Source organism: Taudactylus pleione, unplaced genomic scaffold (genome assembly GCF_031769625.1).
Source record: "Taudactylus pleione unplaced genomic scaffold, aTauple2 ptg000194l, whole genome shotgun sequence".
Classification (NCBI taxonomy): Eukaryota; Metazoa; Chordata; class Amphibia; order Anura; family Myobatrachidae; genus Taudactylus; species Taudactylus pleione.
The window spans coordinates 1,419,428-1,444,295 of record NW_028284596.1 but is presented as its reverse complement, the minus strand read 5'-3'; the positions used below and the strand labels follow the sequence as shown (position 1 = coordinate 1,444,295).

At 45.7% G+C, this 24,868-nt stretch overlaps 1 protein-coding gene and 1 pseudogene across 1 annotated transcript; one reads left to right on the top strand and one right to left on the bottom strand.

Annotated features, from left to right (window-relative positions):
• Positions 1 to 2,985: 2,985 nt before the first annotated feature.
• On the bottom strand, positions 2,986 to 7,277 carry LOC148518979 (GTP-binding protein RAD-like). The gene is made up of 5 exons (XM_088476786.1): positions 7,139 to 7,277; positions 5,621 to 5,977; positions 4,910 to 4,983; positions 4,362 to 4,566; positions 2,986 to 3,790 (listed from the first exon to the last, which is right to left on the bottom strand). Exons 2-5 carry the CDS (start codon positions 5,973 to 5,975, stop codon positions 3,513 to 3,515), a joined length of 912 nt encoding a protein of 303 aa, XP_088332912.1. The 5' UTR covers positions 5,976 to 5,977; positions 7,139 to 7,277; the 3' UTR covers positions 2,986 to 3,512.
• A 6,569-nt stretch (positions 7,278 to 13,846) lies between these two features.
• LOC148518978 (uncharacterized) lies at positions 13,847 to 22,930 on the top strand (annotated as a pseudogene).
• The last annotated feature ends 1,938 nt before the right edge of the window (positions 22,931 to 24,868 follow it).

The window sequence follows — 24,868 nt, the reverse complement described above, 5'->3', positions numbered from 1 at the left end:
CGCAGGGCATCGCAGTGGATAATTTATGCACGCCCCTGCAATGGTGTTTAAACGCACTGGTACGTCTGCGTTTCGCCGCCCCCCCCTCCCCCGTCACCTCCCACAAACGGCACTTCCTGTCAATCACTCTGCGATGGGTCTGTGTATGGCTTGTTCGCGCAAGTGCACTGTGATGCATGCGCAAAACGCAACAATCCGCCGATTGCGTGCATAATGGCAGTTACGATGTGTAATGAATCATATAAAACCCTCTATCCAGATGTTGCTTACCTAACAATGGTGAGCTGTGCAAGAACACTAGATACAATCAGCAGCATAGCAAAATACTGCCTGTGATAAAATACATGCGTTTCTCCTAAATTATTAGAATTTTACACAACATATCCAAAAATGTATAGTTTTCCAGTAAGATATTAATAGGACAATTGCAGCCTTAATGTAAAATATGTGGGGACAGTCAGCAATCTGTTATGGTGTGTGTACACTTTACACCTTGGTGGGCACTCAGAGTAGTGGTGGATGGTTGGGAAACTGCCCCTACCGTCACAGTGCTCGTGGTCTGAATGAGCCCTCAGTAGGTAAAGTGGAAGACTGGCATCTGTACACCTTGGTGGGCACTCAGAGTAGTGGTGGATGGTTGGGAAACTGCCCCTACCGTCACAGTGCTCGTGGGATAAATGAGCCCTCAATAGGTAAAGTGGAAGACTGGCATCTTTACACCTTGGTGGCACATACAATAGTGGATGTTTGGGAAACTGCTCCTACTATCACAGTGCTCGTCATCTGAATGAGCCCTCAGTAGGTAAAGTGGAAGACTGGCATCTTTACACCTTGGTGGCACATACAATAGTGGATGTTTGGGAAACTGCTCCTAACATCACAGTGCTCGTGGTCTGAATGAACCCTCGGTAGGTAAAGTGGAAGACTGGCATCTTTACACCTTGGTGGCATATACAATAGTGGATGGTTGGGAAACTGCTCCTACCATCACAGTGCTCGTCGTCTGAATGAGCCCTCAGTAGGTAAAGTGGAAGACTGGCATCTTTACACCTTGGTGGCATATACAATAGTGGATGGTTGGGAAACTGCTCCTACCATCACAGTGCTCATGGTCTGAATGAGCCCTCAGTAGGTAAAGTGGAAGACTGGCATCTTTACACCTTGGTGGCATATACAATAGTGGATGGTTGGGAAACTGCCCCTACCATCACAGTGCTCGTAGCCTGACTGAACCCTCAGTAGGTAAAGTGGAAGACTGGCATCTGTACACCTTGGTGGCACATACAATAGTGTATGGTTGGGAAACTGCCCCTACCGTCACAGTGCTCGTAGCCTGAATGAACCCTCGGTAGGTAAAGTGGAAGACTGGCACACCTTGGTGGCACATACAATAATGGGTGAATAGTGGACAGCACTAATCTGCTATACAGAAACTTGCAGCATTCTCGCTTTTTCCTAGATACAACTAAAAATTCCACAAACCAGAAAGGGAAAAAAAAGAATAAAATGAATTGCTTGGTGGTAATGTTATACACACAGACATCATCACTCCTACAAAGATGAATGTGCAGCATGGTGGCAAAGTAGTAAGTATTACTGCTTCACATCACTGTGGTCCTGAGTTCAATTCCCGCTCAGGTCCTGTCTACGTGGAGTTTGTATGTTCTCCGTGTTTGTGTGGGTCTACTCCCACACGCCCAAAACTGAATATATTTGGACTGTATTTTTAATTTATAAGTATGGGGGGGAAATGTATCAAGCCTTTGAGAGAGATAAAGTACCAACCAGTCAATCAGCTTCTTATTAATTTTTCAAACACAACCTGTAACATGACAGAAGCTGATTGGTTGGTACTTTATCTCTCTCCAAGCCTTGATAAATCTCCCCCAGGAGATAGAGCAGTTAGTGTTGAAGGTATTGTGCATATAACAAGGTCACGGGAGGCTTGCTGGAGTCCGCGGTTCAGATCCCTGATTCAGCTGGTTGTGACCTTGGAGAAGTCACTTTGGGAGAGATGAACAGTATGAAGCCTTCTAGAGCTTCAACCTATCATTTTACAGTATGTACTTGATTTTTGTTACATAAAATTGGATATAAAAAAAAAAAAAATCAAAAAAGGATTTATTTGATTTAAATCAGTTTTTTTTTTTATTTAAATAGGATTTTTTTAATTACATTTTTATTTCAATTAAAACGTTTTAAATTCTTAAACGTTTATTTAAAAAAAAAAATATTAAAAAACCTTTTTAAATCAAATCAGTTTTTAAAAAAAAAATTTAAAAAAAATCCAGTATTGTAGAACCCTGTGAAAATGCTAGTGAGAAGGTTCCTCTGGGCAACTTCTTCATTTGTCCACTCTTTACAAGGCCTGATACATCTCCCTCTTTGTCTCCCTGTGTGCCAGACACTTCACACAGGAATGTATATTTGCTTGTGCAGGAAAACGGTATCTCATCCACTGTATATACATATGTGTCTCGGGCAGGAATCTCCCAGAATTTCTTTACTTTTGACTTTTCTTCGAAACACAATATGGAAGAATTTCTTGCTTCCGCTGACACAAACAAAAGGCTACAAAATGTCTAAACAACACAAAGGGTTAGGCACTAGGGGGAGTATTAGGGTTAGGCACTAGGAAGGGAGGGTTAGGGTTAAGCACTAGTGGGAAGGATTAGGTTTAATCACTGGGGGGGGGTAGGTTAGGTTTAGGCTGTGGGGAGGCAGGCTTAGGTTTCGGGGTAGAAGAAGGATTAAGATAATTACCGACAACTGTCGGTATCTTAACCCTGTTGGGATGCTGGCGCAGGTATCCCATACCCAACCCAGCTAGACAACTACTGTATTAAAGCTGGTCTTAAAATTAAAATTGTTTGTAATAAAAAAGAGTAAATGTAATAACATTGGTAAGTATATGTTCTTACACACTGTGTAATATTCATTTATAATTTAAGAGCATTTTCTTAAGATACGAAACCGAGTTTAATAACAGTAAATAGTTTATTATAAAATCTGCATGTAAACAAATATTAAATCCATTTGATAATAATTCATTGAAGTGCAATACAGTTCAAAAATTTGAGTACCTTACATGTCAATACAGAGGTCTCTGTGCCAAGGTGATTTCATGTACATGGAACCTTTTAAGTAAAAAAAAATTGGGACGAGTGTACGAGCCTGCGTACAAATAATTTCAAGTTTCAACACAAAACAAAAATAATAGAAGATGATGTCTTTCCCGTCTTTTGTTAAAGTCCAAGCAAAACCAGTTTCCATGGGGCACAGTGGAGGCACAAAGTCACTCGCCGCAAATTAGTCCATGCGCAAATCCCTTCTATCGCCGATTTTACACATTCCGGTATCCTAATGCAACCCTCTAGTCCTGCTGATTAAGGCAAAAAATTTGAAATGAGAATCTGAGTTCTAGATTTGTATTAATCTATCACTGTGTACATCTCCATTTCATAAAGAGTCAAGTAGTTCCTCCAGGTAACACACAGCCTCTCAGCGGCTTTTCACAGCACCGATAAGTCATGACACGATTTGGACTTCTGCTTGAATGCCATTTTCTTATTATTTTTGGCTACAATCTTCCCAAGGAATCTCTTGGCTTTTTTCCCGATGCTCTCTCGCCTCTTGCTGCTGGCCATTCTCCTGGCGTTGTCCTCTTTGCTGTCTTTGCGGAGTCTGATCTGACGGACGATGCCTTCAAAGAGATCCTTGACGTTGTGGTGGAGAGAGGCAGAGGTCTCGATGAATTTGCAGTCAAATACTACAGCACAGGCTCGACCCTCTGGAAGGAGAATATGGGATGGGTTATTTATCTCAAGATGCAGATGTAGACATTAGTATCGTTAGTATATTAAAGATACATCCATTGTAGGAAACGATGGTCTCCACAACATATAAAAGGGGATGTGTTATTTTTGTTGGTGGTAGGAGACCCCATTGCTATCCCTAATAATTCCATGGAATAGAAGAGCTGAACTCCCACCCTGTTCTACTTCTGACCAATAAGACACGTTCAGCTCACTCCCTATTGGCTATAAAAGCACTGTGGATCTGCACAGTAATTGGATGCTGTGGACGCTGCACAGTAATTAGATGCTGCACATTAATAGTCACGTTTGTACAATATTGGGGTGCTCCTGTTTTTAGCTTTGCTAAATATTGACAGGTTTCCTTTTAAGAGAACAAGGATTCCAGATTAGTCCCCTCTACAAACTGATTATACAGACAAGAGTAAATATATTTTTTGTGTCATTTAATTTAATAGCCTGTATACTAATTGTATGTAATGAGGAGGTTTGTGGGAAGATTCCATCTATCACCACGATTCAAAATGAGCAGTAACCTCGTCTCACCTTCCACAGACACTTCCCGCGATCGGACCAGGTCACTCTTATTTCCCACTAGAATAATAGGGATGTCTTCGGTTTGGCGTGCCCTCCTCAGCTGAATTCTGAGTTCAGACGCCTTCTCAAAGCTGGCCTTGTCAGTCACCGAGTACACAATGACGTAGGCGTCCCCCATCTTCATGCATTGATTGTGGAGCCAGTGGGTGTCATCCTAGAAGCACAAACAAGTGAGAATGTTCATTTCGGGTTGAACTGCAGCGATGAGCGTATATCAATCACTTATAATCTATGGTGATTCTAATAATAGCTACATACATTGAAAGCACATTACAATTTATTTCCAAGGCATGTCTTTACGAGACAGTGTACGTCCTTACAGAAATGATAGGGATATTAGATGACGCATTAGAGCTTTATGCAGGTTATCGGAGTATGCAATGAGTTTTATACCTGCGTCAATTTCCAGCGGGGGCTTATTACTGTGTATAATACACATATTAGCAGCACTTGTACAGTATACAGATTAATAGTGTTTTATCAGGTTATTAGCATACCTGCTCCCAAATATCAAAGATGAGAAGGCTAGCTTCCTCTCCATCCACCACGATTGATCTGTCGTAAGTATTTCCTATGGAGGAAGATAAAAAAAAAGACAAAAACAGTTATGATTTGTGACACTTTTTAGGCCCCAGAATTAATACAGAAGTCAAAAGCTAAATGTTTTCCCTGAAAGGAATCTCGCAGCAAAATACGTTAACTCTCTGTATAATGGTTTCCAGTAACATTGGGATTACACTCTTCGGAGAGTTAAGCTGTCAGACAATGAGTAACAGCTCAGCGTTCACTTCAGTGTAACTAAATATAACCTGAATCAGGAACGATTGTGTCATCTGATTGCACTGAATGAACGGTGGGATAAAGCCTGCAGATATACCTGCAATGTATGCTGACAGTCGTCATGTAACCAGCTACATCAATGTGTCTTCCAGTAATGCTTCAACATACTGGAGATACAGCAGGCATCACCAGTTCACTAGCAGAAGAAAAAAGTACAACTATAGAGGAAGCATTTTAACAATGCATGCCACACTTCCTGCCAGGCAGCAGTGAGCTTTTAGGAACCTCCAGCGGATGACAACAGAGGACATACTCTATAAATCTGGGAGTGTGGTTAGAAGCTTTTTGGTTATTTAATCAAATTTAGTGACCTTTTCAGTGATGCTCCCTCAGTTCTACTGTTGCAAGCCCTCAGCATTGTGTCTTACCTGCTTCTTCTACATCCTGGAGGTCCTCCACGCCCCCGAAGATCCTGGCCAAGCTGGACTTCCCCACACCATGCTCCCCAAGGAGAATGACTTTAAACAGGTGATCTTCAGAGTCGCTTCCTGAGGAGATAACGGAGTCTGAGGAGTCGGAGGCCCAGCTCTCCCGGTGCTCGTCGGTGGGGTTGTACGAGGGACAGCGGAGAAGTTTGGAGAGCTCCCCAGCTGGGGAACTTCCATGCAATTCCTTGTCATCCACCGGCATGCTCCTCCGGTGGAGCTGCTGGTGGACCGCGAACGGCATGCTCCCCCTCCTCTTCTCCAGGCTCTTGATCCGGTCGCTGCGGTTCAGAGTCATATCTGAAAGAAGAGAGGAAAACGCAGCAGCCATTAATATCTGGAGCTCAGCAAGAACCTGTGAACAGAATGGTATTGTCCATGCCCATTGTCTTCTGTCCCTCTGGATGCCATAGTGGCATAAGATAACCTTATTGACCTTTATTTACTTGTGCGTGTGCTGGTTTACAGATTTACACATCTTAGTTCAGTTTCTGGAGTTGTAAACACATCTGCAAAACGATGCTGGGAAATCTTTCAAATACATTTCTATTTTGGAACACTGTACAGGCAATTATGTTTTTCTTTATCCTGGAGATAACTTGATAGAATGCATTAGAGGCAATCTGCATGTCAGGTATCGCTCATTATGAATGCATCAGTGTCATTCCACCGTTATTATCTCTGTCACTAATTTAGACGGCTAAGCTCTTTCAGGAGCATCATTACCCCTCATGGATCAAATTCAACCTCATGAATGAATCATGGTGCTCAGAGACCTCGCTCCCTTCTGTCCATTCAGTTACTCCCCTGTAAAACATTAGCATAACCGGGGCACGGTGATCTTCAGCGGACAGTTTTCTGGGATTTCCTGGGGAAGATGTTTAACCCATTGACTGCCAGAGGCTGCACGAGGAGCCCGCTCACCACAAAGCTATTTAAAATGAACTACTTGGCACCGATTTGGAGCTGCTGTTAATGTTTTAAAAGCAAAATGTATAGCTTGACTGACTGCTTTATTATACTGATTTGCATTTCCCAGCGGGGTATTATATTTGCACAATATTCCGGTTGATTTTTTTTTGTAAACATTAAACTGCTCAACCAAATTCATATAAATGTCACCGAATACTGGTAATTGAAGCTTATAAAGGTATAAAGAGAAATAAATGATGACAGCTTTAGGGTAACGAATTGTCGTTCTAGTCTGTACCACGGTACTGGGATAAACCCATCATTGTACAGCATTGCAGTATACGCAGGAGTGACAGAAATTTGACCCTAGTTACAGGTCTGATTTGGTACCTGCATCAAAATATTTGGACACTACTGCATGTGCTGCAAATGATTTTGATACAGCCAGGCTATGTATTAATACACATTGATAAGTCAAACCTATTTTAATAACATTAAATAAAAAAAAAAAAGAGAGATATCCAAAAAATACAGAAATAATAAACTTACTTCCTTGAAGTTTCTTAGCTGAGCTCTAGGATGCCAGGGAAAAAATAATGTCCAAATCCTTGCAGTAAAGCTTCTGTGCACTTGTCCTAGAGGCTGCGATCGGCTCTCTCTGGAGTTCCCTCTGTGTGGATCATGCTGTAAGCTGGTCCCCTTATGTATGCCTGGGGGGCTTGCACTCTGCGTGACGTTACAGTCAGCCCAGCATATGGTAGTTCAGGATCCTCCCCACTTCCATATCGGTGCAGAGCGTGACATCACAGGCTCCCCTTGCTTAGTCAGTCTCTGCTTCTGCTGCAGCAGCGCTTCCCCATCCAGCCTGATGGCACAAGAGGGTTGGCATTCCGGGGACCCTGGATATATGCCACCCTTTGCGAGCAGGCCTGGCATGAACTGCATCCATGCAGGGCACATGCCTTTATTCCTTCTTATAATTCCTTACCCCAGTGGGGCTTACAATCTAATTTCCCCTACCATATGCACACACACTCACACATACTGTATATACTAGGGTTATGTTTCTGGCAGTAGCCAATCAGCCTGCAGTATGTTTTTGCATTGTGGGATATAATATATATATATATATATATATACACACAGAGTATTATGTTTTATTTGACAATGTATTTTTTTACACAAGCAGAAAGGTGGATGGAGAGTACAGCTTGTGGCTTTGCACGTCCCTGCATTAATTTACTATGCATGAATTAACCTCTCCACAGGCATGACATGCACGGCTGGTTCCTATTAGTGGGTATGTGAGGGTTAATAGACGAGAGGTGCTGTAATGAATTGTCATTAGATTAATGGTGCTCTGGGCAGTGATTCATCTCATGTGATAATAACACTGAGCTCAGGGACTTCCCAGCCTGCAGAGCTTATAGTCACCCTATCTGCACAGGGCAGCTCTGTGTTGGGTGCTGAGCTGGGGTTGTTGGTGGTGTCGGTAGGGAGGGGTGGGTGGGGGGTTCCTGGACTCTATTACAGACAGTGACGTGAGCCCGGATTGGGTTGCAGCTGGGCCAAATGTAGAAGCTGGAAGTCATACAAATAGCAAGGTGACAGGGCAATCCCTTCCTATAGATTTATGTGGCATCCCCACAGACATCCCTGTGACGTGTCCCACGCAGGACAGGTGCCTGCATGTAAATGTCTAATAAAAGTTACTAACTCCCAGCATTTCTATGCGATTAATGTACCACCTCCACAGGGTGCCTGCCCTCAGCTCTGTAACGGTACCCGCCAGTGATACAGGGGCATGGTTTTATAACTACAACATTTGTAGGGGTTTTTGTATGGTGTACATTTTATATTATTTTTTTGCTAATAAATGAGTTTACTAAGCTCCCTGACCCGCGGCATTGCATCACTAACACTGCGTTACGCCTGGAAAATAAATAACCTGCAGAGCATCTCACAATCGCCCGAAAGTGGGTTTATTTTTACCCTCTTCTTCCTGAACATTTGCAGGTTAATCCCCTTCCAGCAACTTGTTTACTAGATGCGTCGTTCCCGCCTCTTGCCCGCATGGCAGACACCTTTCTGGGAAGAAATAGCAGCAGTCCTAGCTGATATGTTTCCATCCTATTAATAACATTGGCACTAAAGTCCCATCTTTACCGTCCAGGCCAATAAAATACTGTCCAGGTGGCAATCCCAGTTCCCTTTACTGGCACCATTAACATCAGCTGGCAAAATAAACCCGTTGCCAACTGTCACTAATACTCCGGGACAGTGTTCAGGTCTTAAAGTATTGTCCTGGGATTGTCCCTGATTTTTAGTGTTGGATAAGTGCACCTTATTCTGTATATTAATTCATATTATCTATTCAAATTCTATGGGCTTTACAAGTAATTAACATGCAAAAATATACATTATAACACATTTCCTTATACCTTCTGACCATTCCGCTTTTCGGGCACTTTTCCGCCTGCGTGCTGCAGTTTCCTGCGGGGAGGGGGCATGGTGGGGGAGCACTCCATCAGAGGGTGAAAACTGAATAGATGTTGTGCGCATACACATGGCATCTATACAGTGCGGACAGTGATCCTTGGGGCAGGCTAACTGCTTGCGGAACTGGGCACACCCTCGGAGTGAAGGAAAAAGGGGCGTCCTTTCCAGTTAGGTAACGCCTCCGTTTCGGGGATACATGCCTTCGGCGCACGCAGAGTCTTGATCTATAACTCTAAATGTTGGGAAGTAATCATTTCAGTAACACAGGGGTTCATGCAAACGATAGGTAGTAGATTTCTGACTATTGTTGAACTACAGCTCCCAGCATGACTTGTAGTTCCACAGCAGCTGAAGACTCTCAGCGAAACATAGACTCTGTTGCACATGATGTAGTGTCAGATTTCTGTAGATACAAGATGCATATTGTATGTTATCTGTCAGGATGCGGTCTGGGATCGGCCGCTACTCACCCCCGTGCCGGTGTCCTTGGGCTTAGGTGTTCAGTTGCTGGGAGTGGAGGTGAGTGGTGACTGAGTATTCTACCCAGAGTCTTCTAGTACTTCCGTGCATGCGTTTTTGTTCCCGGGGTGCCGGGCATGGGCGCAGCCATGTTGGTCACTCAGCTGATCCTCTGATCCAATGACCAGCTACCCAAGAGTATTTGGTCTGAGTCCTGGAACACGGAATTGCTGTTCAACTTTGCTGTTCCAGTGATTGTTTTGCTCTCCGGTGTTTACCACAAAGTATCTACAGTGTGTTGTTTCAGCTCTCATGCTGACCACCAGTGTTACTTGTATTCGCTCCCATGCTAATTCCCAGCGTGTTACTCCAGCTCTCACAAAACTCCAGTGTTTCTTGTAAATCCCTGTGTTGTCTTTTAGTGTGCTGCTCAGCTCTCTAACTGCCTCCCTGTGTTCCTGTGGTGTCAGCTTTCATGCTAATTACCAGTTAGATCTCAGCTGGATCTCTAGCAATCCCAGTACTTTCCTGTATCCACATTTCTCTGTGTTTCTCTGTGCAAGTCAGCACCTGCATCTCCTGTGTTCAAGTATTCAGTTCATTGCTGATCTCCTGTATTCAAATATTCAGTTCATTTGCTGATCTCCTGTATTCAGTTCATACCATGCTCTCCTGTGCTCAAGTATTCAGTTCATTTGCCGATCTCCTGTGTTCAAGTATTCAGTTCATATGCCGATTTCCTGTGTTCAAGTATTAAGTTCAACCCTGATCTCCTGTGCTCAAGTATTCAGTTCACTCTGATCTCCTGTGTTCAAGTATTCATTCTAATATAGTTCCGGTTTTCCTGCCACTCCCAGGTACCTGTCCAGAGGGCCGCGACCTGCTCACTTGGTGCAGCAAAATCCATTTCCCAACTGGAGGGGTCACTGGTGAAGACCACCAAGTGAGTTAGACTCCACGCCTCTGGGTAGGTCTAGCCAAACCTGTGTTTGGCTGCAATAGGGAGACCTAGCACTGTGATTCACCTGCTTGTTCCCTAGCCACCCTAATCCCCTGGCTTTTTCCCACACAGTTCCTGACCATCTTTTTAATTTCACTTGCAGTAGAACAGAAATGGAAAACGGGTGGCACTAGGGCCACTTTTGACTCTCTGAGCATTCTCCAGAATACCCAGCTCCTTCCTGCTGTATTGTCAGATTTGTGTGTTATGGTGTCTACCTTGAGTATAATGCCGGCTGACACTAGCTGGGATACCCGGCATTGTCCAGATTGAAGAATTGACATTGAAGTACATCTGCAGTCTTCATTTTTTACATTGCAGACCAACATTAGAGACCATGGCATATGTAAATGTTCTTGGAGGAAATGAGTAACTGTCAGTGCAGGTGCAGTGTGACAGTTGATCCTCTTACGCACTGCTCTTCTGTCAGCCTGTGCCTTCAGATCAGTGTAGTTTTAGGCACTATGGGGCCTATTCATCTACCGATAAATGGCCCGGTAACCATGAGGAAACGATAGTTTCCGCATATTTAAGTTACCGGGCCATTCATCATCAGGGGTCCCAAATGGACCCCCTGATATTCAGCAAACTCCGAAAACTTTCAGTTTTCGGAGTTTGCTGCCGAGAACAAGCACCATCTTCAGACGGCGCTTGTTCTCGGATCCCCGCACCTTCCTATGGGAAGGAGTTCCGGGGATGCACTGCCTCCTCACTACCTCCCCGGCCCTTATTAACTTCAAACGTAGCCAAAAACCTATTCCTGGTCATACTACACCACCATACCATATTTGGTGGAGCTAGGTACAATACTAGTTAGCAGCCCGTCAAAATGATAGGACACTGTCACGCGCGCGAAAAGTCCCGTTTCATTTCTGCACGGGGGCTGGGAGTAGATATGTCAGTGCCGGCGTTTGTACGCGCATGAACGGAGCAACAGTTGAATTGCTCCATCGGGCGCCACTTTAATTCCCCCCATTGAGGTGAGGAGCAGCGTTACCCTGAACATTGTCGCGGACGTGAAAAGTCACGTTTGAGCGCTCAAACGGGTCACTTTTCAGTCATTTCTGCTTGCCAGCTCGGGGGACTGCGGGTAGAAATGTCAGCACCGGCAGCTGTGCGCACCCGAACGGAGTAACAATTGAATTGCGCCATCTAATGGCAGCCTGATATATATATATATGTCTCATTAAATGTTTTATTTTAACTTTCTGCCGAGATTAAGGGTAATGTGAGGCTCTTTTATAGCCGCATAGGTCCCGATTTGTTAGAAGTATTTATCCTGCTACACGCGAGAGGAAAAATAATAAGCCACGTTCTTTCCAAACGTCTTTTGGGTAAAGATCCACCCATATCTGTGTAAATCCCTGCCCCTTTCCATATTCACAGTTGGGAGGTGTGCAGGTGCACTTTGTAATAAATACATTCAAACACACAAATGTGAGACCCCTCGGTCATGATCCGTTTACAACTTAGGTCCGGATTCAATCAGAGGCGAAAAGTGCCGTTTGGAGAAAAGCTTCCGCGGATTCGGACTTTCCGCCTGTTTTCAAAGTATCTCCATATTCAATTCCAGGATGATTTTGCGCAATCGGAAACTCAATGCAGTGTAATAGGCGGAAAAGTATCTCCTACGAATAGCAGGAGAAAAAAAGTGCAAAATCGTTATTTTGGGGTGCGAACGTGGGGAAACGACTCAGAACCCTTAGGACAGCTCCCTAAAGGACAAATCAACCAAAAAAATAAAACACATTTACCTCAGAACACACCGAAAAAGTACTTGCGTTTTGGGGATGAAAAAGTAAAAAGTGGGGGGACAACTATAAAAACTAGACTTCTTGGGGTGCTGTATGGAGGGCCCAAGTGTTTTGGGGATTGAAGGTTGCATGTATGAGGGTGGTTTTTCAAGTTTTTTTAAAAGTTCACTTTAGAGACATAAAAATATGCTAGCACCCATTTTCAAGTACCCTAAATTTGACTGTACTGCTTATTATCACCAAAAAATACAGCTTTATGCCATTCTTCACCACTTTTGCAAAGACGCTCTTAAGAAGCAATTTAACCTACTTAAGTACCCCAAACACTTTTATTAGGGCTATTAGTACACATCTACATTGATTCCCTATGTTAGTGCATCTTTATTTGGGATACAGAATGATTTCCCCAATTCTGACAGTACTTTCCACCTGTTCCGCATCCGCCGCTTTCCGTTTTCACGTGTTTAGGAATTGAATAGGGCGAAAAGCCTCTGAAACAGGCGAAAGAGGCGGAAAGTCGGACAGGCGAGACTTTTCCGACTTTTCGCCTCTAATTGAATACGGGCCATATTGTAGACCGCACAGCATTTAGGAGGAAAATTGAAGCATAAATTAAATGCCCATCCAGCTTTGGAGGCTTCCGATGTTGGGAGGTATGGGCAATCCTTAAATCAACACAAGGTGCCCATCCACTTGCAGTCATGAAAACAACTGTACGATTACGACATTGTAATCGTGCAGTCGTTTGTCTGTCTGTGATGAGCCTGCACTGAGCGAGCAGTCGTTCAGTGCAGGCTCATCAATCATCTGCAAACATGCTCAACCTGACGATATCGTCAAGTTGTCCAGCATGTTTGCACGATGATAGATGTCTAAACGACCAGCGGGCACGCGCATCACTGGTCGTTTTAGACATTTTTGCAAACGATTGAACGATCGTTATCGTTCAATCGCTCAACATAACCGTCTAGTGGATGGGCACCTACACAGCTTGACATGAACTTATGCTGAGAACGCCTATAGTTTTGTCTTAACATACTCCCAACTTCGGAAGCCACCAAAGCTGGACGGGGCAGTGGCTGCAGCACTTTGGGGGCCTGATTCTGAATAAACGAGGTCCATGTAGTTGAGCGATTTTTGGCAGCTGTGAATGCGCTAAAATTTCCGAAAAATCCTATGGCGCCTGCGCTACCCTGTGCTTTTGCGATCGTGACAGGTGACTACTAGTGCACGCAAAAAGGTTCGTTCAGTGGGTGTATGGAAGTGTCGCGAGTGCGTCAGTGAAAGCAGCTGCATTCTCAGACGCACAGCCGCTGATATAGGAGGCCATAGTCAGACGGGGAAACTGCCCCTGCCACAGGGCTGGTGCAAGTTTTGATGGCGCGACGGTGGCGTCTAACGTGGCACCAAACGATATTACAGGGTGTACTGGTACTAAAAGTGTGATTCGGAAACATGTCCTGAGGGTTTTTTTTTCATGAAATTTTTTATGCTGCACCCCATGGAGCCGCCTGAAGAGTCGCAACATGTCCCAACCCACTGAGGATGAACGTCCCATTCGTGGGACTGCGAGATCGTCCTCCAAAATCAGGACTAAAACCAGGACGGTTGGAAGGTATGTTTCATTCATTTTATACGAGCTATTAACGCTTCGCTATTTTTTTTTTTTTTTTACATATTTAGCAATACAAATACAATATATAAATATTTCCCTTGTGCTCATTGGTTTCCAACCTTTACATGAAAGGGGCCCCTTGTTGCTATGCTCACATTGTGATGGGGTCCATGGTAGTACTAGGCCTGAAAGCCGTCAGTGCCCTCACCACAGGAGCAGCTCCGGTTCTGGTTTCACGTAACCTGAGGTCTCCACAAACAATTCTTACTAATAGATTCCAACTTAGAGGTAACGTAATCCCAGCGGTGCCTGTCTGACACTATGGTGACAGTGGCTTCTGAGGTTACCATAATAAAAAGACTCGACTTAAAAAAAAACATAAAAACAAATATTTAAGACCGATAACTTACCGATAGCGTTGTAGGATGCAGACATCGGCTGTAAATGACTGAACTGTGAGGAAACACTGAATGGATGCTTTACTGTAAGTGATGAATATTATAACTCCCCAGGAGGGGTGGTGAACGCACGCTGTATGTACATATATACTGTATATGTACAGTATCGGCAATTCTAGCCAGATTCCGACCTGCTTAGGCCATAATGTCGCTGAAGTGCACATAAGGTTTGTCAAAAAATGCAGAAATCATTGATTAAAGTTTATCTAGGAAAGATGAGGTCTCGATTCAGAGGGGAAAGTATAGAGGTGAAATATTGAATTTATTTTAATGTACATGATACTGTAATACGATTTATTTTTTGCAATGCACTGTAAGTTGCATAAGTGTTACGAGCAGTTATTGCGTTGATGACATACAGATGTGTCCTCTTTCATCTTTGCCGCTTCGATAGCAAATGTGCGCACGCATCGCGACTTGTACGTGATACGCCAGGCCACAGCAGCGTTCGCACCATGAAATCCTATGGATCGCTGGTGGCGCGACTTGCCCCCGCCCCTAACCCTCCCTTAGGGGTGCCTAACCCCCCCCCCCCAGTGCCTAACCCTAATCCCCCCTCTAAGTGCCTAAACCTAACCCCACCGTCCCTGCTGCCTAAACCTAAGTCTTCCGGGGGGTTCCTAACCCTAACCTCCCCCCGGGGATGCCTAACCCTAAGACCCCCCCAGGATCCCTAAACCTAACCCTCCCAACCCCCCCGGCTGTCTGCGCCCGGCTTACCTTCGATCGGGGTGTCGGGCTCCCGGCATAGGTAAAATGACAGGCGTTGGGATTTCGACGCCTCTCATTTGTACCTTGCCGGGATTAGACAGTCGGGAAGCCGGCGGTCGGGATTGCGTCCGTCGGAGGCTGATGCAGCCTTAGTGGCAATATAGGAATCAATAAATTACTATTTAAACTAAAATGGGCAAACAAAAATAGCGTATTCCCTCCCATACGCAGAGCTCAAGATGTGTTCTGGTTGGCAACAATAGTATATGTGTCTGGTTTATGCCAAGCACACGTCCAAGACATGTATGTACCACGTCTTGTAAGCCATTTATTTTATACGCATCCAACGCATTTGACAAGTTCAATATAATTATTCGATAAGGAATTAAATTCACATTATTCTATGGAGCACTTCAGAATAGAAATGATATAGAGCTAGTTTTTGACAAACTAGCAGTTGTGGTGCAAGCAGTTTTTTTGTTGACCTAAGCAAACTTTGGGCCTGATTCAGAGCCGCTCGTAAGCTCCGAGCGATGTTCGCACAACTGCGCATGCATATGGGTCGTAATGCGCATGCGCAAACCAGTCACTGCGGTCAGAAATCGAGTGCTCGCAAAACAGCGAGGGGCTGCTAATTTGATTGACAGAATGTACCGTTTGTGGGTGGTAACGGGGAGGTGCTTGAAAACGGGGGAGTGAGGATCTGAACGCAGGCGCGCCAAACGGTAAAAAGGGCGTTTAATGGGAGTGCATAATTAGTAAAGCAGCGTCATCGACCACGTCACTTGGTTGTCTTTTAGCCTGAACTGCTCGCAGTGATAGCGGGAAGAAAATCCTACCACAAGCACTGCGAGCAGTTCAGATGCCTTTCGATGTACACGATTAATCAAATAAATACCGGAGATGACGTGTGATGCGAACGGCAAAGGGGCGTCTTTACAAAATAGCGAGCGCATTTTTCGTTCGCTCGGTCAGACATAGAGGCATCAACAAACCGCAATGAGCGAGCGCACAATTTAAATAGACGGTCCCTTGTTTTGAACGAACGTCCGCAAATAGCGTCCGTGTCTGAATCAGGCCCTTTGTGCGAATGCAGCCACCCGATTCACAGGGAGCACCACTGTGGCATGAGGCATTTTCGCTTTGTGCCTCATGCCTCAGTGATGTTCCTAGTGAATTGATAGTCTGGCTATTGTCTCAGCTTCTGAGCACTTTAATGGCGACTGGGCTTTTTAAAGTCACACCATCGTCTTCTGGCACATATATAATATGTCTTCCTGTCAGGAATATATCAAGGGAGCTTGAACACCGGGCTTCTTCCTACCCTTGTGGTGATTTCTGCAAAATGGTCCACGTGTGACAGACATTATTCATGGCAACTTTTCTCTTTGCAGCATAAAATGACACTGTCAAGGTAAAGCCGGGAGTTTAATACCCTGACAGAGCCCAACGTCAGCCATAACCGGAGCCGAGAACAGCACGGATGAGAAACCGTGTGTCTGGTGCAGTCTGAGATGTCAGGAGGATCAGCAGTTTCCAGGGCAAATCGTCACATTTCCATTTAAATGAGGTTTAGCTAGCGCTCCTGGTTTACTGACCGTACAATACTATGTACTAAAGAAAATTTGAACAAGAATTATTTTCTAGTCCGGGGCGGATTTAAGGCAAGAAGCAATGTAACATTGGCTGCAGCTTAAAGGCATTGGGATTTAATCATTTATTTTTTTAAAAATCTATTATATCATGCAGTTTTTATTAAAAATAAATAAATTATTGTAATTACTGGGGTAGACAAATTTGCCCTAATTCACAATGCGCTCATGAAAACAACCGCTTGTATTTACTAAGGCTGGGGAGCCTGGACAGAGCTTCCGCTATCACTTTGCTACTGTTACCACTTTGCTTCCAGAATCGGCATAGGCACGCATACTGTGCGTGCACGATCGTTGGCCGTCGCATGCGTCAGTGGGGCCGCCATCTTTGGATGCCTCTCCGGTAAATTTTGCGAAAATGTAGCCCATTCCCGAGCTTGGTAAATCCAACTTGCGTAGTAGCCCGAAAGGAGGGAACTGAAAGTCGACAAGCATGCATAGAGTTGGCGGGGCCGACGTGACCAGGGAGAAGAGAAGTGCAGATGCTCCAGGCAACGGTGCACACTGTAGCATGCCATTGTAGGTACCCTGCAAGTTAAATGCAGATGCCACGGAGCAACAATGGTGCCGGCCCCGCGCCCTGGGCGGCAGCCCCACTCGCCTATCCCTAATTATTTCCGTGCATCGGACCTTGCTGTGCATGGGGCAGGCCAGTCAGAGTGCCCATGCTAACCCCTGTCCTCCATATTAAGCTCCTACAATGGGCATGAGAGTGTCAGAACTGGGCTTGGATCGAAGGATCCCTTTGGGCCAGTGAATGAAGGTTTCTGCGGCACCATGTAGACATCATGTATGTGTGCGTCGTTTACCTGTGGAAGAGATGGCACCAGGATGCATTGTAGGAAGAAACCAAGACGATGGTGGGAGTATGATGAGCTGTTTCCACGGCACAAGGAGGAGCAACAGCATATTAGTGAGATGGTCATAATGTTTTGTCTCGTCTGTGTATATTACAATCTTTAAAGGCTAATAGTAACACTGACCTCTGCAGGCTAGGCGAAGGTATTATATTCTCCATATTCTATAATAGATTATTATTATACGTATTTTCGCCACCGATTTTGAAACTGTGAAGTGAAACAAGATGTCATACAGTACACTAACGCCAGCAAGGCAGATATATTCCTGTCTGCCAACAATGCAGGTATTGTCCATGAGGTTACAAATACGTATGCAAAAATCTTGCGACAGAACTGAGAGACTTATCCACATTGTATATAATAATTTGTCTGTTAACAATGAAAACGAAACATATATATTCAGAGATGGACGGATTTGCAGAGCCACACACAAGCGTCCATCTCTTACTGCATTTGCGACCCCAGCCTGGGATCACCATCGGAACCCTTTGTCCAGGCTGCGGTAGCTGACGCTTACCGCAACCTGACCAGCTCATGGCGGCTTGCGAGGCCAGAAAGTCTGCGTCCATGGACGCAGTTCCTGGCCCCAGCACCCCCAGAAAACAGGGTGACACGCCCCCGTTTCCAGGAACACAGGCCCTCCCCACTCCCCAAACACTTCTGCCTGTCAATCAGCCAAAGGCTTTCAGGAACTCCGTGCGGCATCGCAGGACCAGTTCTGCACATGCGGAGATCGGATCCTGGGCACGCACAGAGTAGGAAACATCAGGGTTGTGCGCTAACCATCGGGTTAGCGTATATCTCTGAATAAGGCCTACGGTTACTAATATTTCTGTGTAATTCAGCAGTTGAAGAGTATTATATTTGTAAAACACCTTTTTACAGCCTACAGGCACCCAGGATTATTGGCGTATATGGATCTTACTGTACAATCTATATTCCCTATCACATGGACACACATAAGCACTAGGGTATATTATTTTTTTTTACCAGAAGCCAAGTAACCTACGTACATCAATATTTTTGGAGTGTGGCAAAACCCACACAAACATAGGGAGCACATACAAACTCCACACAGATAGGGACTTGGTCAGGAATGGAACTCATGAGGCAGTAATGTTTACCACTATGCCACCCATGCCGGCACTTATATATAAAGTAATTGTAGGGTAAACAATGGTGATGCACTGCATTAAATTATTCGGGTGGGTGAACAATGAAATGCATGTAATAAAACACTATAGAACAGTCGGCTTACAACCGAACAGTTCTGCATAGTTATTTAAAAAATATATAATATATCGATCAATCGATACTGTAGTGGCCCAAGTGATGCCTCTTGTGGAGCAAGTTTGTAAGTACAGACAGCCTCATGCAGGCGAAGAAGGAGTTAATATAACTACATCCAGTTACAGAGAATTGGTCCCTTTCAATAATATATACAGTATGTGTCATCATTGCACAGCATTGCCATAAAAGTACAGGATTCTCTGTACACAGGGAACCCCTACTGCAAGAATATTTCATCTAATTATACCTGCATCTGTATGTGGGTGTTTTATATGCTAGCGCCTGTCTTTGGATGCTTGCAAAGCTTCACTGCAACAACTTGAAACATGAAAATGAGTTTGAGCTTAGAGAACATTTACTTTGTTCATAAATAGCACTGGCGCCACCCAGTGGCAGGTGAGTCTAACCATATACTGTACTATTACATCGCAAGCGTAAGATAGCATAAAGAGCCATGTTGTTATTCGGGCAATTTAAAAAAAAAGTTTTAATAAATTGGTACATAAAAAAAATACTCTCATTTTTATTTGAAATTACATAGGGAATGCTTTTGAAGCTTACAAGTTATTTTATACCCCTTTCACATTGCAAATGCCGGGTTGCACAAGGGATTTGTAGACGCGTCGATACCAGGTGAGACCCGGATTACACCCCTTTCAGACTGGTGGCCTGATCCGGCAATAATGCTGCGTTGATGACGTCACCGTCATCACTGCTGAGCCTGCGCTTGGAGATGAGATAATTTCCAAGTGCCGGCTCTTCCTTTGCAGTGAACGGGACCCAAGTCGCCTTGACCCGAGTTACCCGTTCACAGTCAGGTGGAGCAAGCTGTGGCTGTTTGACTCTGGCCGCGAACCAATCACGGCTCGCGGACCAGCCACTAGCAGGTGACCGTGGCGAGCCAATCACGGCTTTCCGTGTCATAGCCCCACCCACTCGCTGCATCTTATAATACACGCTGCAGTGTGGGAACAGGAGGTCCGGCAGCAGAGAGGGAGGAAAGAAGACCTCCCGAAGAGGAGGAGTGTCACGGCAAAAGTTCCGACGACCGTGGAAGAGGCCAGAAGATGTCGCGATCAAGAAAGATCGGCGGCACCGGCTGGCCAGGACGGGCCAGCGGCAGAAGAATGTGGCTGAGGACTGCGGGGGTTGAATGCAAAAGAGCTAACAAAGCTCCCCTCCAGCAGCCTCTCCCATCATACAGGTAGGCCCTCTGGAAGGCCTACCATTAACCCCTCCCTAGACCACCAAGGTGTCAGGCACTAGGCCCACGGGGGCACAGTCAGGCATTAGGCCTGTGGGCATATTGGTGGGCGCTAGGCCCGAGCACTGTAAGCGGGCATTAGGCCCTATAGAGATTAATTGCCCCGATAAGGTGCAAGTGACCTGGGTATTGGACCCAGGTCATTAATCAAGAAAGTAGGTGGGCACTACAGGAGGGCACCAGGCCTAATTGATTAAAAAAGAAGCCCCGTTGTTAGGCAAGCCCGTAGGCCTGAGCCCTCATTGAAGTGCTCTGAGCATTAGGCCCAGATCACTCAGTGTGTCCCCACCAGTAGGCAGGCTCAAAGGCCTGAGGCTGCATTTTAGAAAGGGACTCTGGGCATTAGGTAAAAGTCCTTTCTGTGCCATGCAGTAGACAGGCTAAAAGAGTGAGCCACTAGTAAGACCCTGGGCATTAGGTTCCGGGCACTGAGCCCTCGAGAGTGGCTGGGTAGTAGGCCCAGGTCACAATAATCATAACTTATAGGTGGGCCCCCCTACATAAATATATATAACAGGTGTGAGCAGTTGTGCGACCCTCACCCTCCAAAGTAACCCGTAGAGAGCTGTCAGGCTCCTGCCAAAATAATGTGTAATTCCCAGTCACCTAGAAGAGGAGGTGGCCAGCTCTAGCAAGGCAGGTAGCAAACATTTAAAGGGACGGTACCGTGTTGTACTCTTGTGTGATTACAGTCTGTAGTTGTTCTGTGCAGGGTAAAAGTTGAATGGTTTATTGTTATACATACCCCACTACACACACAGTAGGTTGAGGGCGATGTTGTAGCATGTGTAGTAGCGTGACACACTTAGGTTAGGTTTAGGCTCTGCACGGCTGTGGTGTTTGATTATCTCCTTACAGGGACCTGTAGACGAGTGAGCAGATGAAGAGCAAGAGTAGACACGGTCAGCAATATCTGTGTGCGTACTATCTCACTGTATGTTTGTCTCTGTCTATCTTCCTTCTGGGCAGACAGTGGACCACCCCGGTGCAAGTTCAAGTTTTCACCTGGTGCGCGAGTACCTATAGATAAAACTCGGGATCTGAGACCAAAAGAGCGCCGAGAGAAGGGACTCAAGAAAGTCGCTGTGACCCCCTGCAAGATGTGTCAGCGGCTGGGTCATTATGCCAGTGAATGTCCCTGGCATGAGGTTGTGAGAACAGAAGACAAAGAAATGTCCCCGTTGGAGATCACATGGTCTAGCAAGCGGTTCGAAGATACAGTCATAAGGACCATGTGAAGAGAGGACCCTGGTGTATGCTTTGTGGAACCTATGGGCATGACCATAATAGCTGTCCACGTGATGAAGAGTGGCACCAGAAGAATGGAGAGTTCCGGTGTGAAGGATGTAGAGATCTTGAGCATGAGCTCCCGAATTGTCCCTAGGCCAAAGAGCAGAAGGTGGAGTATCACAGAGAACTCTGACATAAGGTGGCTGAAGAGTCGGTGTGTGAGCTCTGTAAGGAGAAAGGACATGAGCTTCAAGACTGTCCATGGGATGAAGACCGGATGATTGCTGACGGCCGATCCCAGAAATGGCTGGAAGAAACCAGGAAAGTGGAGTGAAAGACCCTACTAGAAGAGAGTTCACAGGTGCCCACTGTTTCTGAGCAGGAGCCGAAGGGTAGAGATCCCTTTGTGAAAGAGGTGGCTACGGAACGCCCGTTAAGAAAAGTGGCAACAGCACCCCCATGCTGGAAGTGGCGGCGACAGGGACACTTGGCCCATGAGTGTCCCTGGGAAGATGCAGTGGCACTGTTATGCCCCAAGAAAGAAGCCCCAGTGGAGAAGAATCCTTGCCCGCAGAGTACAGATGTGGATGACTGAGAGGTGAAGATGCTGCTGTATAAGGAAGAGCGTGAAGACCTGGTGGCAAAGACCTCCAGGATCTCCCCATGCTAGAACAATCTGCGGCCTGCGTATAATGTGGAACAGGAGAAACCTGGAGATACCTGCGGAAGAGATGGAGTACGTTGAGGAAGAAAATTGTCACCTGGTGCAGGACTCTTTGGAGAAGAGTTCAAACTCATGGGAGACATCGGCCTTAACTGAAGACCCTGGTGAAGATAGTGCCCAAGAGTGTGAATGGCAGGATCTACTGGAGCTGTGCTCGCAGGCGATTGCCCTCTGTGAAGAGGGTGGAGAAGATCCAGGAAAGTGATGGCCTGCCATTAGTGATGGTCTGTACGGACAGGGAAGGAGATGATTGTGATGCAGTGGGAGGACCGGTTCCTGAAGAGGATGTGGGACCGATGAGGATGCCCCACAATGACATGCTGAAAATGTCGGCAGACACCCGGGAGGAAGAGGATGCCCCAGTAGAATCCACTGTTGGGTGGTGGTTAGTACCACACTCTGAAGACAGTGAAGACGCCCCAGAAGAGCTTTAAGACGAAGAGTGGGTGGCTGCTGCACCCTTAGAAGAAAGTTCCCCCTGGTGGCCCATCGTGAGTGGCCCTATCGAGTTGCCACTCCCACAGAGGATCAGCAGACCGAAGTCAGGAGGTACAAAGATGGGGAGCCCAGAGCCAATGAAGCAGGAATGTGGGGGTCACAGTCAGTCCCGGCTGAGCCATCGAACATGTCCTCGTTGGAGGGAACATAGAACACCCTGACCCGCAGACGATGAAGGTAGAAGAGGTCTTTGTAGGGACTACAAAGGAAAAGGGGGGGGAAATGAGTGAAAGCCGTGCTGGGATCAGGTGTCTGATACAAGCAACGGCACAGCAGCAGGGGCAAGCAGAGATGTGTCCTCAGTGGGAAATATACGTGGCCGGCTAGGGGACAGTGTGTTAGGTGAAACTCGGGATCTGAGGCCAAAGGTGCCAGTAATGATCTTCACTTAAAACCCAAATCAGGGTCTCGGTCCGGTAGTGTTGGTTGACGTTGAGGAAGGGCGGTTCTCACATCATCTCCTTGCTCCTAGGTCATTGTGTCCAAGTCCAGTCTGGTGTACCAGGACCGTCTGTTCATCATACGGCCTGAAGGTGAAAGGGTGCAACGCAAGGTAAGATAAGGAAGTACACCTGCACGGTAGCAGGCACCGCACCGCACCCCTCTTACATGTGCAGCAGGCCTTACACCAATTATCTCTATCTCTATCCCTTCCTCTTATCCTGATGCTATTCTCCCTTCTCTCCCTCCCCCTCTCTCCCTGGGGTATATTTACTAAATTGAGAGTTTTTAGTAGTGGAGATGTTGCCCATAGCAACCAATCAGATTCTACTTAACACGTAACTAGCACCTTCTAGAATAGGGATGGGCAATAAGCGGCCCCTCAGCTGTTGTGGAACTACCCATCCCAGCAGGCCCTGCCACAGTTTTGCTATTTGGCCATGCTAAAACTGTTGCAAGGCAAGCTGGGATTTGTAGTTCAATATCAGCTGGAGGGCCGCTTATTGCCCATTCCCTATTTTCTCTCTCCAGTGTTTCTCCATCAGTCTATTTTTCTTTCTATTCTCTTCCTCTCTTTCCATTACTCTCTGGGCAAAATTTACTACGTGGTGGTTTGACGGCGGTTTCTATTCTATTCTAAAATGTGTTTTGACTGTGGTTTGGCGGCGGTTTTGCTATCTGCAGATTTACTAAGGCCAAAACCGCTGCAAAACTGCCATCAAAACACATTTTAGAATAGAATAGGGCTGTCGTTTAGAAACCACTGCAAAACCGCCACCAAACCCCCGGGGTTTAGAATAGAATAGAAACCGCCAGCAAACTGCAGAGGTTTAGAATAGAATAGAAACCACCGTCAAACCGCCGCTTAGTAAATTTTGCCCTCTATCTTTCCTTTAGAGTCTTTTTTATTATTATTTGAACGTGAAACAAAGCAAGGAGTAGACATCTAAGATTCGCCTTCATCTCATCAGTCAGAGATCACTCATAGGAATGATCTAATGCCAGCTGGCACACTATGACAATTACTTCTTGCTACAAACACATGAGTGATTCCTAGGTGCATAACAGGCCTGATAATAACAGCAGCGATTCCTAGGTGCATGACAGGCCTGATAATACAAGCAGCGATTCCTAGGTGAATAACAGGTCTGATAATAACAGCAGCGATTCCTAGGTGCATAACAGGCCTGATAATAACAGCAACGATTCCTAGGTGCATGACAGGCCTGATAATAACAGCAGCGATTCCTAGGTGAATAACAGGCCTGATAATAACAGCAGCGATTCCTAGGTGAATAACAGGCCTGATAATAACAGCAGCGATTCCTAGGTGAATAACAGGCCTGATAATAACAGCAGCGATTCCTAGGTACATGACAGGCCTGATAATAACAGCAGCGATTCCTAGGTGCATGAAAGGCCTGATGATAACCGCAGCGATTCCTAGGTGCATACCAGGCCTGATAATAACAGCAGCAATTCCTAGGTGTATGACAGGCCTGATAATAACGGCAGCGATTCCTAGGTGCATGACAGGCCTGATAATAACAGCAGGGATTCCTAGGTGAATAACAGGTCTGATAATAACAGCAGCGATTCCTAGGTGCATAACAGGCCTGATAATAACAGCAGCGATTCCTAGGTGAATAACAGGCCTGATAATAACAGCAGCGATTCTGGAGAGTTTGTCCTCTCTCCATTAGGAAGCTGTGGGAGCCTGAAGAGGTTTTATTGTGAGGTCACCCTGACAGACATTAATCACCATGAGATTATAAGGACTTCCCACCACATATCACCTTCTCTTTACCAGGTTCATGTTAGACT